Source organism: Rattus rattus, chromosome 11 (assembly GCF_011064425.1).
Source record: "Rattus rattus isolate New Zealand chromosome 11, Rrattus_CSIRO_v1, whole genome shotgun sequence".
Lineage (NCBI taxonomy): Eukaryota > Metazoa > Chordata > Mammalia > Rodentia > Muridae > Rattus > Rattus rattus.
This window is the reverse complement of record NC_046164.1, coordinates 32,689,648-32,705,610: the sequence shown is the minus strand read 5'-3', so window position 1 is coordinate 32,705,610 and position 15,963 is coordinate 32,689,648. Positions and strand designations below refer to the sequence as shown.

The following is a 15,963-nucleotide window of genomic DNA, read 5'->3' as shown; positions in this document are numbered from 1 at the left end:
CCAACCCCACCCCACTCTTGCTACACCGACACACCGACACACACACACACACACACACACACACACACACACACACACACACACACACACACACACACACACACAATTTCTTTGTAAAGCAAGGCAACCCCACTGGTGTTGTTTGAGAATGGCTGCTTGGACGATGTACATACCATAACGTATTTCTAAGTGCCTGGCACTTGAAGGCACATCATGAAGGACAGCCCTCAAGAGAGCTGCTTCCCATCCTGCCCTGAGACGAGTCCATGTCCTTTGATCTCTGATTCAGCTGGTTTTCCCTTCTTCCAAGGCGAGAGGAAGAGTCTGAAGTCGTGAAGTAAAACTCCCAATTTCCTAGTTAAGGTTCACCTGCCTTGGGGCTCGATCGTTGCTCCCACGCGCTGCATTGCCTTTCCTTAATCAGAGAGCTGTGTGGTGACACACTGTCCTTCTCATGTCCTGTGACCCAGCAGAGTTCAGAGCATTTGGCTTGCTGGCTTTGCCTATGGCACTCAGCAGGTGATGAAGTCAAGTTTGGGTACTAGAAATGCCAATGTGCGGCTGGGTCTAAAAAGAGACCGCTAACATTTATCCCCAGACATGTGGACAGACATGACACCGTTCTTTAAGCCCAGCCAAGCTTGGCTCAGATTTTCTGCCTGTGAGTTTGGAAGGAGCCTTCCCAGACTAGGTTCTCTCTTAGCTATCCACGAACTGAAAAATAGAACAGACATGGCGGGCTTTTGTTTGCATCTTCCCTCGAGTCCCCTATTCTTCTTACAGAAACGAAGCCCTCCATCACCTTATGGTGGTCTGAATTCAGGGTGGTGCGGGGTGGAGGTGTGAGTACCCTGCATACAGGGCAGGGTGGGGCTCTCCCGTGGTTCAGCTTCTCTGGGTGGAAATCCACGGAGGCTGTGACACCTCTCAGGGCCCGCTCTGTCTGTTTTCACGCTTCCAGCCAAGGAGAAAAGCTGGGTCTTTCTCGCTTCAATCCCCCCACCCCCCATACTTTTTCAACTCTGCGGAATTATAAATAGAGTTGGACAGGGACATCCCGGTGGGAGACAGCCTCTTGATTTGTTGCCCCTTTAGACTATTTTAAAATATTTGCTCGACAGTTCTGGAGAGGAGAGGCTGAGGAGCGGAGGCAGGGAGGGCCACTCACGTCTAGACTTAGCTCTGTCTTCGTCTTCCCCCATGGTGGATCATCTCTGGCCCCAAGTGTGCTTCCCTCAAAAAAAAAAAACCTGTGTTTTATTGGGCTCCTCTCTCTTACAGCGCAGTGTGTGGACCGTCTGTGCTTGCTCTGTCATTTCCTCTGGGAGCTTCACCCCCCATTCCAAGTAGTTTATAAGAGATTTCTTCGCAGTTCCCTCCCAGAGCCAGGCTTTGGGACACAGTATTTCCCTCATTTTGATTAATTGCGAGTGGTAATTAAATGACCGTGGTGGACTGATGCCTGGGAGAGCCTGCTGGCTATCTGGCTCTCTAGGATTTGGCCATCTTTCGAGACTACTTGAAAGGGGAGTAATCTGTCTTCCCCTTTCATCTACTTCATACTCCGTACTGACCCCACCCACCCACTCACCCCAGGGTCAGTGCACTAGCAGTGGGAACTTAGTAGGTGCTTAATGAAGATTTGAGCGGCATGTCCTTGACTCTGTTCTTTCTTTTCCATCCTGCAAATCCAAGAGAGTCGATGTGGAATGGGATGAGGAAAAACAACCCCGTCGGGGCTTTAGAGCCTTAAGTGTGAATTCTGGTTCTCCCCAGAACTCTCTCAGTGAGCATGGGCTTCTTCATCTCTCCGTGAGAAATGAGAGATCTATCTGGGAGACTGTGGGGAGCACAGGCAAGCAGAGGGGCAAGAAAATACTTGGTCATTCATGAAGGACCAATTCCAGTTTTAAATCACTGGGCACAGAATTTAAGGATCTGAATCTTCTATGGTAGCTGTGGGAGACCCAGGCCTCCCGACTCCGCCTGGCTGTCCCTTCAGATATCTATGGAATCCAGGCTCTGCTCCAAACCTTATGCGAATCCTCGTTCTTTAATCAGATAGATTCTCTGCTTTCCTGCTAGATAAGTGTGAAGTCTCCCATCAGGCTTCACTGCCTCTGGTCTTCTCCTTCTCTTCACAGCCAACTTTCTAGAAAGCGTATCTGATCATGCCAAGTCCCATGCCTCAAACTTCTCAGTGGCCCTCACAAATACAGCCTAAGACTCTCGTTGTATGATCTTGGACAAGTAGGTTGTGGGGAGGTTACTGTGAGAGGATGTGTGGCAATGTCTGAAGAGCATTCAGCTCAGTGTCTGGGCTGTGATAGGTTCCTGAAGTTCTTTCCGAATAGGCATGGTACCAACCAGCTTAGACAGCCACTGCTTTTAAGAACCAGACTTATCAGGAAACAGGCTTTGCTTGTTCCCTGTATTGCCTGGCCTGTCTTCTTTCCTGTGGGGTCTCCCAAGTCAGGGTATCACCGAGAACCTCATTTTCTCCTCTGTGTGGGGGAGGAAACGACCTCTTAGGGAAGGGAAGAGAGGTTCAGTTTCCATTTTTCAACTCTGACCCAGCATTTATGCACTGTGCCAGCAGACTGCTTGTCACAGGACAAGAGTGAAGAATATGTTTATTGTCTTCATGGATGTTTCCTGTAAAGGGGGCTTCTCTTATCTCCCTTTGGGCTGCAGGAGGCTTTGATAGGATCTCTGGACTCTCCCAATGTCAAGTAGCAGGGAAGAACCACCCAAAGGAGGCGGAGATGTGCTATCTGACAAGTCTCATTCTTTGAAGGTCTTCTGGAATTCAAAAGCAGGGAAGCAAATGCTGGTTGATCAAGTTTTGCACTTCCTAAGAACCGCAAACTTGACGCTTACCATGCTGTTCACCTTGCCAACGTCCTTGCATGCTGCAGAAGCATTACTATTGCCAATATGCGTTTGAAATGGAGTGGCAGAGGCATGACTCTCATTTGTGTAGTCAGTGTTAGACTCAAATCTATACAAAGTGTCTTAAGACTCTGAAGCCACCGTTCTTTCCTGAAATAAGCCACTGTGTGGGCTAAAAGCAAGGCTGGGTAAGACCTAGCCCACCTCCATCTGTGTCCTAGATCTGGAGTTCATGTAGAAGGAAGACGCTGCCTTGAGATCACTGCCCAGCACAGTGTCCCTTAGGGATACCGAAGGTGTTTCCCTTGCCCAGGCTGCCATGTGAGTACTGTGTAGAAAGAACACCTCTCTTTGGAGATGGCTATAAAAAGGCAAAACACGATGCAGTACATCAAGAGATCACTGGAGGAATCCCATCCAGTCAGGGCCCATCAGAAGGCTGTTGAGTCAGCTGCCCTTGTCCTTGGTTCAGCACTGAGCCTCAGAAGCAGGATTCCAAGGCACAGGGTCCCCTTTACCCTTCTCAGTTTTATTATACTTTTAAATGGACTTTCACAGGAAATTAAGCCTTCCGTGCATGCTAGCAAAAAAAAAAATATTCGTTTTGAATTCTATTTTTCTTTCACCAGAGATGTTTTGAAGGTTGCTATTAGACTTGCGGTTGAAAGATAATGAACTTAGATATCACTCGAGGCATCCGCAGCCAAATGTACCACCACCCAAATACAAATAAATATTTGTTCTCTTGCAGTCATTATCTGCAGAACAGTAAGCGAAAAAGCCGGCCAGTGAGTGTAAAAACATTCGAAGATATCCCTTTGGAGGAACCAGAAGTAAAAGTGATTCCAGATGTAAGTACATCTTTTATAAATAGTCGTAGGAATAATAACTTGGGGTGAAATACTAGCTAGATAAATATTAACCTAAGCATCTGAGTCTTGGAACCTCATTAAGGCAGTCCTTGAGCCTGTGTGCCATGGCGGGTGATGGATCTTTAGTTTTGCCATATGAAAGGCACCTGGACCAAGGTTCAAGATAGCCCAACTTCAATAAATGTAAATGCCTCTGTGCAGAGAGAAGGGGACCCCAGCACCCCAACCTTTCCTTTCTCCTTAGCCCAAGTCTATTTCCTGAAAGCATTTGCTTCCTTTGTGGCTTGCACTGTTTCTGGCTGCCACACCCTCTCCCTCCTCGGTAGGACATTGAATCCTATTGTCAGCTAGATGTATTGGGAAAAGGGTTTAAAGTAGCTGGTCACGTGCACACTCACCGTGTCATCTCATTGTCTCCTAAAAAGGACAGCCAGACAGACAGTGGGATGGTCCTTGCATCCGAAGAGCTGAAAACTCTGGAAGACAGGAACAAATTATCTCCATCTTTTGGGTAAGAGTCAGCCAATGAAGAAAGACTATTTCAATGGGTATTTTTGGGAGGACCTAATAAAGTCATTCAGTGTAGGTGCAGTTTTTCCTTTCGGTGCCTTTGAAGGCTGATGACATTAATATCTCAAGAGAGCAATTTGATAAAGAAGTGAAGTAAACCAAACGATGAAATTGTTGAGTCTGAAAAAAAAAAATACTGAAGCGAGTTTAAGAGTATTTGGCCAATTTCTAATAACTAAATTGGCGAAGGCTTTGGGACTTCTGAGCAGACTGATCCGGGCCAGCAGAGTGACTGGTGGTTTCTACGGTCCTGGCCAAACAGCGGAGATCTCACCAGGTACCAGGATCCTGAAAGTGAAGACTTTGCAGACTCTGAAGGACTGTCAAGCCTGCACTTAAATGGCTTTATCTGTAGTTAACAAAGACCATATGTAAATAGATATATGATTCTTTGAGTCACTGCCCTTTCAGTTGTGGGAAAACTATTAAATTTGCTCCTGAGTCCTTCTGCCTTATGGCTCAATAGGATATATGTAGTGGCTTTGAATACATGTACCTGACTTACATATAAAAAAAATCATTATAAAAATCTATATTTATAAGAATAATGGGATAACAGGAATTATTTATTTGCCAGCAGGTTCACCATAGGTAGGAAAACAAAAGATTTGATGTACACATTACCAAGCTACTGTATGACATGGGAATCCCTGGGACTTTTGAGTGATGCATGTACAACAATAACAATGGCAACAGTAAAGTCTGCTGTTCTCTTTAAGAGAACTAACCACGGGCACCAACCACGTGCTTCCTTCATTGACTCCAACAACACCTAGTCAGAGGTACTAGGTGGCCAGCATCATGCCATTGTTTGAGACACAAACTGGTTTTGGTGTGGGAATTGAAGAGTGGAACTGAGAGGGGGAAACGTATTTCTGGTTCTTACTTTAAACCATATCTGAACACAGAGTAGATTAAACTCTCTCTGTGGCTTTTACTATGAATAATGAGAATTAGACCCCATCAAAGGCAAAGCCAGACGGACCTTTCGGTCCACACAGCCCATGTTGTTTGTTAGTTTTGACTTGATGACTCTGTCATTGGAAACATTCCCCAGTTGCTGCTGAGTGACTGGACCCCCAATTTGTCCAGAGAATGTGGTTTTGATGATGAAAAAGCAGTTTTTGACATGTCTGGCCAGACTGCACACTCTGCTAGCTTTTATTTTTCCCTTGACGAATTTATTAACATTTCTCATAACCATGTAGCCCCCTAAATGACCGGACAAGAAAAACTCAATTGATCTTTTGGACCATCCCGATATCCTGTGATATCATGAAAGAGACCCTGTGGCCCCTATCACTGTATACAAACGCGCCAATCATCCAGGCTGTAAACCTATTCCATTGGTTGGGGTTCTGCGAACTTCAGGAGAATGGCTTTTATCTCACCTCAGGCTTGAAAGACTTGGACCCAAATTAGAGGACTTATCTGCAGCTACAAGCTCATGCTAGTACCTGAGAGTAGACCTTGTCTGAAGAAACCTGCTAGGCTGGTTAGGGAATGAGAGATAGGGGCTAGTGTCTCTGGACGGGATTCCACCTCCTTGAGCTGAGGACTTGGTGGGTGTGAAAAGCCAACGCACTGGCTTCCTTCTTCCACTCACTTGCTTACCATTTCTTCCACAGTGGGATGATGCCCAGTAAAAGCAGGGAGTCTGTGGCCTCGGAAGGCTCCAACCAGACCAGCGGCTACCAGTCTGGGTATCACTCAGACGACACAGACACCACCGTGTACTCCAGTGACGAGGCAGGACTTTTAAAGCTGGTGGATGTTGCAGGGCACGTTGACTCTGGGACCACACTGCGCTCATCTCCGGTTTAAAAGGAAGTGGCCCTGTCCCGTCCCCGCCCCCAACTCCTGGAAATAACTCGAGAGGTGCTGCTTAGATCTTCAAGTGTTGTTCTTTCCACCGCTCGGAAGTAGCTGCATTTGATTTTCATTTCAGAAGAGGGACCTCAGACGGCAAGACGCTTGTCCTCAGGGCATTTCCAGAACAATGCCCGTGACCCAAGAATGTGTTGACTATACTCTCTTTTCCATTGGTTTAAAAAATCCTATATATTGTGCCCTGCTGCGGGTCTCACTACCAGTTGAAACAAAAGACGTCCAAACAGCGGCTCTATCCTCCAAGAAGTAGCCATACCCAGGCAATGGAGCCCCCTGTGAAACTGGATAAAATGGGCGATGTTAGTGCTTTGTGTGTTGGGATGGGGGAGATGTCCCAGGGCTGAGTCCTACCTAAAAGGCTTTGTGGAGGATGTGGGCTGTGAGCCAAGTGTTAAGTGTGGGATGTGGACTGGTAGGAAGGAAGGAGCAGGCTCGCTCGGAGAGCGGTTGGAGCCTGCAGATGCATTGTGCTGGCTGTGGTGGAGGTGAGCATGTGGCCTGTCAGGAAACGCCAAGGCGGCCGTCGGGGTTTGGTTTTGGAAGGTTGCGTGCTCTTCACAGTTGGGCTACAGGCGAGTTCCCTGTGCTGTTTCCTACTCCTAATGAGAGTTCCTTCCGGACTCTTACGTGTCTCCTGGCCTAGCCCCAGGAAGGAAATGATGCCGCTTGATCCTCATCCCCCAGGCTGTGCCTTAACTCAGAATCCTAAAAGAGAGGGACTTTGGCCGAGGCTCCGCTCCTTGTCATGCCGAAGAACTGTGAGAACACAACAGAAACTCAGGGTTTCTGCTGGGTGGATACCCACTTGTCTGCCCTGGTGGCAGTGTCTGAGGGTTTTGTCAAGTGGCGACCGTAAAGGCTCAGACAGGATGTATCCCTTTGTTCTTCCTCTGACTCCACTTCTGTCACCCCCCCCCAAGTGCTCAGTATTTTAGCTTTGTGGCCACGTGATGGCAGAAGGTCTTAATTGGTTGGTTTTGCTCTCCAGATAAAATCACTAGCCAGATTTCGAAATTACTTTATAGCCAAGGTCTGATAACATCTACTGTATCGTTTAGAATTTTAACATATAAAGCTGTGTCTACTGTTTTGTTTGTTTTTTTTTTTTTTTTTTTGCCCTTGGGCATATGTTTTTCAAAAGAGAAACTACTTTTCATTTGGTACCATAGCGTGACGAGCAGGGGCCAATGACTGTAAAACATGCTGTGGCACATATATTTATAGTCTGTTATGTGGAACAAATGTAATATATTGAAACTTTATATTATATATAAGGAACTTTGTACTATCTGCATTTCGTATCAGTATTATGTAGCACGACAGAGACTGTGAGGTCTGAGCAGCTGGTGCTTCAGGACGTTGAGAAACTCGAAGGAATCCTTTCGTGAGGATGCGCAGCTATCCCTACCCATCTCTCTCACCTCAAACGGAGGAGAAAGGGGAATCAGAGATAATGTGAGTGTGTCCTTGTTCTCTGTTCTTAGGAGGAATGTTCCTACCAACTGTTCATACGCTTTATAAACCAATAAATGTATTCCGAGTAAAGAGACGCGGTGCTGTCATATTATCACGGCCTCATCCCGCCTCGCCTTCATTACAACCCTAATTCATACAGAAACATATCCTTGTCACGCCCCGAGCCCATGCGTGTGTACAGTGGCCTCCAAGAGACCCTCAGAACTCAAGTGCGAGATCCCGGGGCAAGTGGCCAAAGCTGGAGGCCATGAGCAGAGACAGGAGTGTAGCTAAGGTTGGAGTGTAAGATCCATTATCGACATTTTGAGGGACTGCTCCTGCCTGAATTCAGAGAGCAAAGCAAATCCCCGGTGCTGGTATGGATCTCCACCTCCAGCAATGCTGAACATTGTTTGCTTGCATTTGGGGGAGAAGACAGGGTCTTTAGCCCAGGCTGGCCCCCATCTGCCTGTGTAGCCAAGGATAGCACAGAGCTCTGGTTCGATTTCCTCCATCTCCATAGTGCTGCCTCCAGGCATGCTCCACCATGTCCCCATTTCACTGACATGTTTTCTAAAATATAAGAGTTCAAAATGTGTATCTAATCAAATACGACTGTCTTCTTTAAAGCGGCTTTGGGGTTTTATTGGCTTTTTAACTTAAGTATTTCTCCTCAAATCTAGAGTAACATCGAAATTTATTTAATTTTCTTATTAGATTTTTCATCCACCACAGATTTCTTTTCATACACAGAGTAAAACAAGGTCTATATTTTGGGGTTTTTTTGCAAGCAGGTTGTCGAATCTGGTAGTTCTACTTATGACGTGTGACTCTTCTCCCTGTAGCTAGAGAAATGTCCAGGTTTCATTCCTTTTCAACCCCTATCATCTTGCTGAGACATTGTCCCCAACGTTATGATGAAGGGAGTAGCTATGTGTGCAGTTGTTCCTAACAGCCAAGGGACATTGCTGGGATCAATGAACTAGAGCCTGCAGGGAGCTCCTCTCCCTTCCTTTTATCCAGCTCCTTCCAGTAAATGAGTGGAAAGAGAGCCTCCTTTAATCAGGGTGGGAAGACCACAGAGGAAAACAGAGTTTTCTTCACTGTAGCAGGGAAAAAAAAAAGGTTCGGTTTCTGGCAAGTGGCTCCTGGCATCATTTCTGATGTTAGGGATTTGGATTCCAGTAAAACTCCACACTCTCAGGAAGGCTTTTCTCACCTTATGCAGAATGATTACAGGTAGGGTTCGGCCTCTGAGCCCTCTCTGTCTTGCACACGTTTCTTGGCTGTCCTGCCCCTGCGTTGAAGACACAGCAGTGCCCTTTTACACTGCTTCTTGCTTGGCCTTAGTTCAGCTGTTTTAATTGGAGGCTTTGGTAGGCTGACGCGAGGCGTTGCCTGTACCCCAGAGGCTTCTGCTCTCCCTCCTCCATGCCCCTCACTCCATCCTCCTCCCTGTGCCCTCTGTCTGCCACCTTTCGTTCCTCTGCCTCCTTATTACCTGTACCCCCCTGGCAGCTCATTTCTACACCACAACATCACAGGAGAGCAGAGAGCTGCTGGGAGCTCTGAGCTTCTGGTCCCTCGTCAGGCCTCCTCACCAGCGAACACCCTTCGGTCCTCTGCAATGAAAAGAGAGAAGAAAATAACAGCCATAGCATACTGTTTCGAAGTAGGTAACTTAACCCAGCTCTCCCGTCTCCCTTAGCACCTTCCTCTCTACCTCTGAGTCGGAGATGCATCCTTGGGTGATAAAATGTTGACCAACGTAGAAAACGAGACACTTTTCTGACACAACTGTCCATATTTAGAAGTAGTGGGCATGTCTGTATTCTTCACCGGGCTCAAAAGGGCTTAGACTCCATGTTTATAAAATCATGCTAGAGGGATAAGCTAGCTCGGTAGCCAAGAGTGCTTGTTGCTCTTTCAAAGGACCCATGTCTGATGTCCCAGCACCTATGTCTGATAACCCAGCACCCATGTCTGATGACCCAGCACCCATGTCTGATGACCCAGGACCCATGTCTGATGACCCAGGACCTATGTCTGATAACCCAGCACCCATGTCTGATGTCCCAGCACCCATGTCTGATGACCCAGGACCCATGTCTGATGACCCAGCACCCATGTCTGATGAACCAGCACCCATGTCTGATGACCCAGGACCCATGTCTGATGACCCAGCACCCATGTCTGATGACCCAGCACCCATGTCTGATGACCCAGGACCCATGTCTGATGACCCAGGACCCATGTCTGATGACCCAGCACCCATGTCTGATGACCCAGCACCCATGTCTGATGACCCAGGACCCATGTCTGATGACCCAGGACCCATGTCTGATAACCCAGCACCCATGTCTGATGACATCAGCTCCAAGAAACCTGATGGCTTCTGGCCCCTGAGGAAACCGGAACATGCATGGCACACACCTAGACCTACACAGACAAACACATATTCACAGACACCGGACACAGACACCAAACACACACCCCAGTAATACTGATGCTAAAATTAAAATTGCACTTTTAAATGAAGCTTTTCCACATGAGAGTAACTTGAACCCCAGTCCTGGGGAACACTGCAGAATCTTCCTACATGTTAAAGAAATTAACAAGGCAAAATAAAATTGTTTACTGTGTTTTTGACTGGGATGGAGAATGTGCTGGAATCTGGGAGGGGAGGCAAGAGCTCGGTCCCTGCCAGCTTGGCCCGCAGTCCTGCAGCTGATGTGATAGACACCATTTCCAGCCCAGAAGTCTGACTCAGAGATAAGGGCAGGGAATGAGGAGAAAGTGTTTGAGCTAGAACTACTGATAACACCAAGGTTGCAATAAACTGTCAGCAGCATCAAGTAAACGTCCTTAGAAGACACTGAGTTATGCCTAAGATTCTCCGCTGCAATGTGGAACTTTTAGCTTCTTGGTACCTCGAAAACATCAACCTCAGTGGTTTCACTGTTTGTTTGTTTTTAATATATAATGAAATGAAGAGACAATATGTATCTTAATGTTTTATGCCAACTTATTTTTATGAGAAGAACTTCACAACATAGGATGGATGAACTTGATGACGACAGTGTCTTCTTACACAGCATTTGTGTGGTTTTCAAATTTTAGACACCTTGCCAAGGAAAGGGGAAGAGAATAAGAAAGCTGGCCTCTCCCCTTTTCTTTTTTCTCCAGTTTTATTCTGTCCTTCCCCCTTTTTGTAGTAGATGATATTTTAGGGGACTTCTTATCCAGTTTTTGTTAATACAACTGAATACCACAGACATCATAGTTTACAAAGAGACGTTAGCTTAATTTATGATGCTGGGGCTTGGAAGTCTACTATCAAAATGCTGGCTTCTGCTGAAGGCCTTTTCGATGCATGATGCGGACATGGAGGGGCGTCACCGGCAAGGCAGAGCAAGTCTGCTAGTCGACATCTCCTTTTCTATCTCCTCTTAACACATCGATGCCATCTGGGAGCCCACATCTCATGATTTCATCTAATCCAATTGCCCCCAAAAGTCTCACCTCTAATTATCATCACCCTGTGACTTTGGGGAGTAGAGTGTTACTCACTGCTTGTAACACATGCACTTTAAGAGCACATACTCACCTCAGTAGGGGATCGAATCCAGGAAGATGGGCTGGGTTCGTCGTTTGAAGATTCATATACAACGTTGAGTCTGGAGTTGTGTGCAGCTCATAGAACATGAAACACAGACTCACAGCTCAGGAGCCAGCATAAGTGTAACCGGATCCTGGTGCTGTGAGTTAGGGGGTGGGAAGTCTCTAAGCTAAAATATCTTATCCTGATAAAGGGGATTGGAGGGAGACATTCCACATTCCACAGATAAAATACAACTGAGAAGGAACCCCCAAACGCAAGGCTGGATGGAAGAGAAGTAGTACTCATTGTCATTTCCCAGGTAACGGGACACTGGTCGACGGTAACATATTGTAGTAAATATTGACGTGGCAGCAATAGCAACAGCCCTGTTATATATTGATGGAGACAAGGCTTCTGGTGAAATATCCAAGAAGGGCTCCAAGCTCAGCCCTTAACATTAAACTTTAAATGAGTAAATTTTGGTTGGTTTGCTTACGTTCCACTCTACCTTACAGTGTACCAGTCGTTAGTCATTGCAAAAATCTTACTAACTCTTTAAAATAACAGCTCCTCAGACCAATTATTTTTACATACTGCTGTGGCAAAATAACTGGGAAGAAGTAAATTGAGGCAAAAAGTGTGTTTTGGTTCAAGGTTCAGTGATATATCCAGCATGAAGGAGAAGGCATAGAGCAGGGGGAAGGGAGAGAGGGAGAGAGAGAGAGAAAGAGAGAGAGAGAGAGAGAGAGAGAGAGAGAGAGAGAGAGACAGAGAGACAGAGAGAGAGAGAAAGAGAGAAAGAGAGAGAGAGAGAGGTATTCAGCATGCTTTCTGTTTTTTATTCAGTCTAGGACCTCATGGACGGTGCTACTCACATTCAAGGTGGGTCTCTCTTTAGTTAGACTTTGCCAAGAGGTTGGTCTCCTAGGTAATTCTAAAGCCCATCAGGCTAAGATTAATCATCACAGTATCCTAAAGCAAGTCATAAACATCACAGTATTGATCAGGAGGAAAGGCCTGGGCAGGATACACAGAAGGACCCACGTGAAAAATTTCCACAGTGTTTGCCAAGGACCAACTTTGCAAACAGATGTTCTACAGGTAAGGCTCAAGATTGTTTCCTTACAATCCTTAAGGTTAGGAACGGATGCTGAGAGAGGACCGCAGCTTTATTCTAGAGCTCCACGTGTGTCTTTCTGTCTTCTCCTAATGGACTAAACATAGTCTGCTCACTGGATCAGTCACTCTCCATTCACTTATTTCAGACCGAGTTCAGGGTTTTCTATGACATTGCAATAATTCAGTCACTGTTGGCACTGCAACTGATTTTAGAGTCAGGAAACACGAGGTAAGACCCTTCTCATCAGAGGCGGAGAAAACATGCTTTCCCTTTGCCTGGTTCACCTTCTGTTGCAAATTTGCATTATACCTGTAAGGCAAGGAGACACTGTACTGTATGCAGCAGAGAAGAATCTTATGTTGGCAGAGGAGCAACACAGTAGGAATTGATGTTACAATAAGACAACACTGTGTTTAATATACAGTTTTATATCCATAATTCAGAATACGGAGAAAATAGGTTCTGTGTCTGTCATCAGCTTTGCTAGAAAACTCAACAGAAATGATTTAATATAAGAATTTCTCCTTGTTGTTTCAAAGTATTGTCAGGGAGCACGCAACATTCCCTATATTCATCTGTTCTCAAAATGAAATACACTCTCGTATAAATCACTTTGGAAGTCCTTTAAGCAGTAGGCACGTGAAGTCAATAGTGAACTTGAATTTTCCTTCAGTTCAAGTGTTATAGATCAGACCACATCTGTCTTGTCTCATGTGGCTGGGCAAAATGCCTTGAGGATCTGTTCTGAAGAGAGAGGAAAAAAAATAAAGGATTTTTTTTCTTTTACCACCCAATTCATTAGCAAATTCATTAGCAATTCATTAACACTCTGTGCCTGTAGCCTTTTGTACCAGCAAAGAGCTTGGAGGATAAAAACAAAGGTACTCCGATCCATTTCTAAGTGAGATTTTAGATAATTTGTTAATAATGCTCACATGAAAAGTTACAACAAAGAATCCAATAAGATTGCCCAACAGGTGAAGACACCTGCTGTCAGTCCTGATGACCTTGAATTCCGTCCCTGGGGCCACATGTTGGAAGGAGAGAACTGACTCCCACAAACTGACCTCCACCCATATGCTGTGGTATACATATGCCCACACGTAGGCACCCAAAATCAATGACTGGTATTCTACTCAAAGTACTTAAAGTAGGGAAAATGTCATGTTGTAACAGAATTTTGGAGTAACTGTAGATTATGGATTTACACTCCTTTGTGCTTATTTCACAGACACGTAATTAGTAGGCCGTCGCTCAGATGTGAGCAGATCCAAAGGCAGAGCCATGTTGACCACTGACCATAAGCCAGGAATTGAGCCTCAGGACTGAGCTCATTAAATTTTGACAATGAACTCTTCCATTGGGTATGCGTATCATCAGGCTACAAGTGAAGATTGGCTGTTAAGGTTCAAACCTCAGTGAGCAGAGCCATGCCAGGAATCCAATCCTAGATGACCTTAGGGATGCACAAAGAACCAGGATGGTTCTTTGCTCTCGATGTAAAACAGTGAGCAGACTTATCCTACGGTGATGAATCAACTAACCACGTGAAAGGTATGTGAAGGATGTTAAGATGACCGGGCATCTTGTTAGTATGTGTTGGCTTCAGCATGGCCGTCTTTAAGTCAGTTTTACCTGTAAACCGAGTCCCCTGGGGTGTGACTAAGTGTGGATGCTCAGCTCCGTGTTGTAACAAACGTCTAACATCTGAGGAAGACTGTGTGCTGCTCAGTAGATGTGTGCTCTTGAAGAAGTTACTTCTTCGAGCCTAAACTTCTTCTGGGTGGGGTTAGGTGAGATTCCTGTAAAGCCTCCAGTGCACCACCGATGGGTGGAAGGTATATGACAAGAATGATGAGGTCATTTGTAGGAAAAATGGGCGGAACTGGAGATCATCATGGTAAGAAGCATAATCTAGACTCAGAGAGGTAAGTCGCATGCTGTATTCTCATCTGCAGGATCTAGGTTTAAAAACACAACCTAAGGCGTGAGAGTAGGAGGCACGCGCCATTTGAGAGGGAAAGTCATAAGATGGGATTTGAGCAAAGAACACAGCATCATGGGCACACATGTGATAACAAACCCATTATTTTGTTTGCCAGTTAGGTAGAGGTTAGATATTCTCACATTCCCTTTTCTATGTTTTATTTCATGTTTTGACTTTACATGCAGGAGTGTTTTGTATGTCTGTCTGTTTACCATGTGCTGCAGTAATGTGTCCCTGGTGCTCTCGGGGGCTAGAAGAGGGCATCAGATCTGCTGTAACTGGAGTTGTAGAGGGGCCATGGGCTACCATGCGTGTGCTGAGAACTGAACCCAGGTCCTCCGCAAGAGCAGCAAGTGCTCTCAACCACTGAGCCATCTCACCAGCTCCTATCCTTTTATTCTTTTGGTGATGTTGCTGATAATGCAGTTGGGTGCATTTGTATCTTATCGAATGATAGTTCTCAAAGATCGCTAGTTCACTTTCCATTGGCTACCTGGATGGAGTACCTCAGTAGAATCTTCTTCTTTTCTTTCCTCCCCCTCCTCCTCCTCCTCCTCTTCCTCCTCCTCTTCCTCCTCCTCCTCTTCCTCCTCCTCCTTCCTACTTCTCCTCCTCCTCCTCCTCCTCTTCCTCCTCCTCTTCCTCCTCCTCCTTGTCCTCCTCCTCCTCCTCCTCTTCCTCCTCTGCCTCCAGCTCTTCCTCCTCTTCCTCCTCCTCCGCCTCGTCCTCTTCCTTCTCCCCCTCTTCCTCCTCCTCCTCTCTCTCCTCTTGCTTTTCCTGCTGCTCCTCCTCCTCCCCCTTCTCCTCCTCCTCCTCCTCCTCTTCCTCCTCCTCCTCCTCCTCCTCCTCCTTCTCCCCCTCCTCCCCCCTCCTCCCCCCCCTCCCTTCCCTTCCCCTCCTCCTCCCTCCTTCTCCCTCCCCCTCCCCCTCCTCCTTCTCTTCCTCTTCTTTTCCTCTTCCTCTCCCTTTCCTCTTCTTCTTCTTCTGTTCCTCCTCCTCCTTTTTCTTTCTCCCTCTCTCCCTCTCTTTCCTTCCCTCCTCTCTGGAGAATTTGTTTTGAAGACTTGTACAGAGTCTCTGTAGCACAAAGAACAAAGGTGACGTCCCTGGAAGGCTCTCTGTGATAGATCAGAATTCTGAAGCTCATTCTTCAGGATTTGAAGGCTGGGGAAAAAAGGTAACCTAATTTTTCTTCATAAAATTTGGATGAAAATGGTTTAGGAACAGTTTTAAACTCGTTAACAAATTTCAATTTTCTAGAGATTAGTCAGATATCAATTTAAAAAAAATCACTTTGTCAAACAGCAAGTGTACCCCATGAGTAACTCACCAAATTAAATGTATCAATACGCCCAAATTTTTAAGAGTTATTTATAAGTGTTATGATAAATTCTATTGAAGATTTCTGTGACTTTTTTGCATTTTCATTGTTTATTTTTGAAATTAAAATATAGTTGCATCATTTCCTTCTTTCTTCTCCCTTCAACCTTCTCTTCCCTTTATCCCTGTATCTTTCTCTTAAATTCATGGCTTCTACTAATTCTGCAATTGTTACCTTTTCTCTCTCTCTCTACAC

The 15,963-nt window shown here is 45.8% G+C and overlaps 1 protein-coding gene across 1 annotated transcript in view; it reads left to right on the top strand.

Annotated features, from left to right (window-relative positions):
* Kdr (kinase insert domain receptor) overlaps nt 1-7,773 on the top strand; it is a 42,398-nt gene extending 34,625 nt beyond the window's left edge. The window contains exons 28-30 of the mRNA XM_032916717.1: nt 3,644-3,743; nt 4,190-4,275; nt 5,963-7,773. Coding sequence (XP_032772608.1) covers nt 3,644-3,743; nt 4,190-4,275; nt 5,963-6,158 — 382 coding nt within the window. The 3' untranslated portion in view covers nt 6,159-7,773. The remainder of the gene's footprint in view (nt 1-3,643; nt 3,744-4,189; nt 4,276-5,962) is intronic.
* Nucleotides 7,774-15,963: the final 8,190 nt, after the last annotated feature.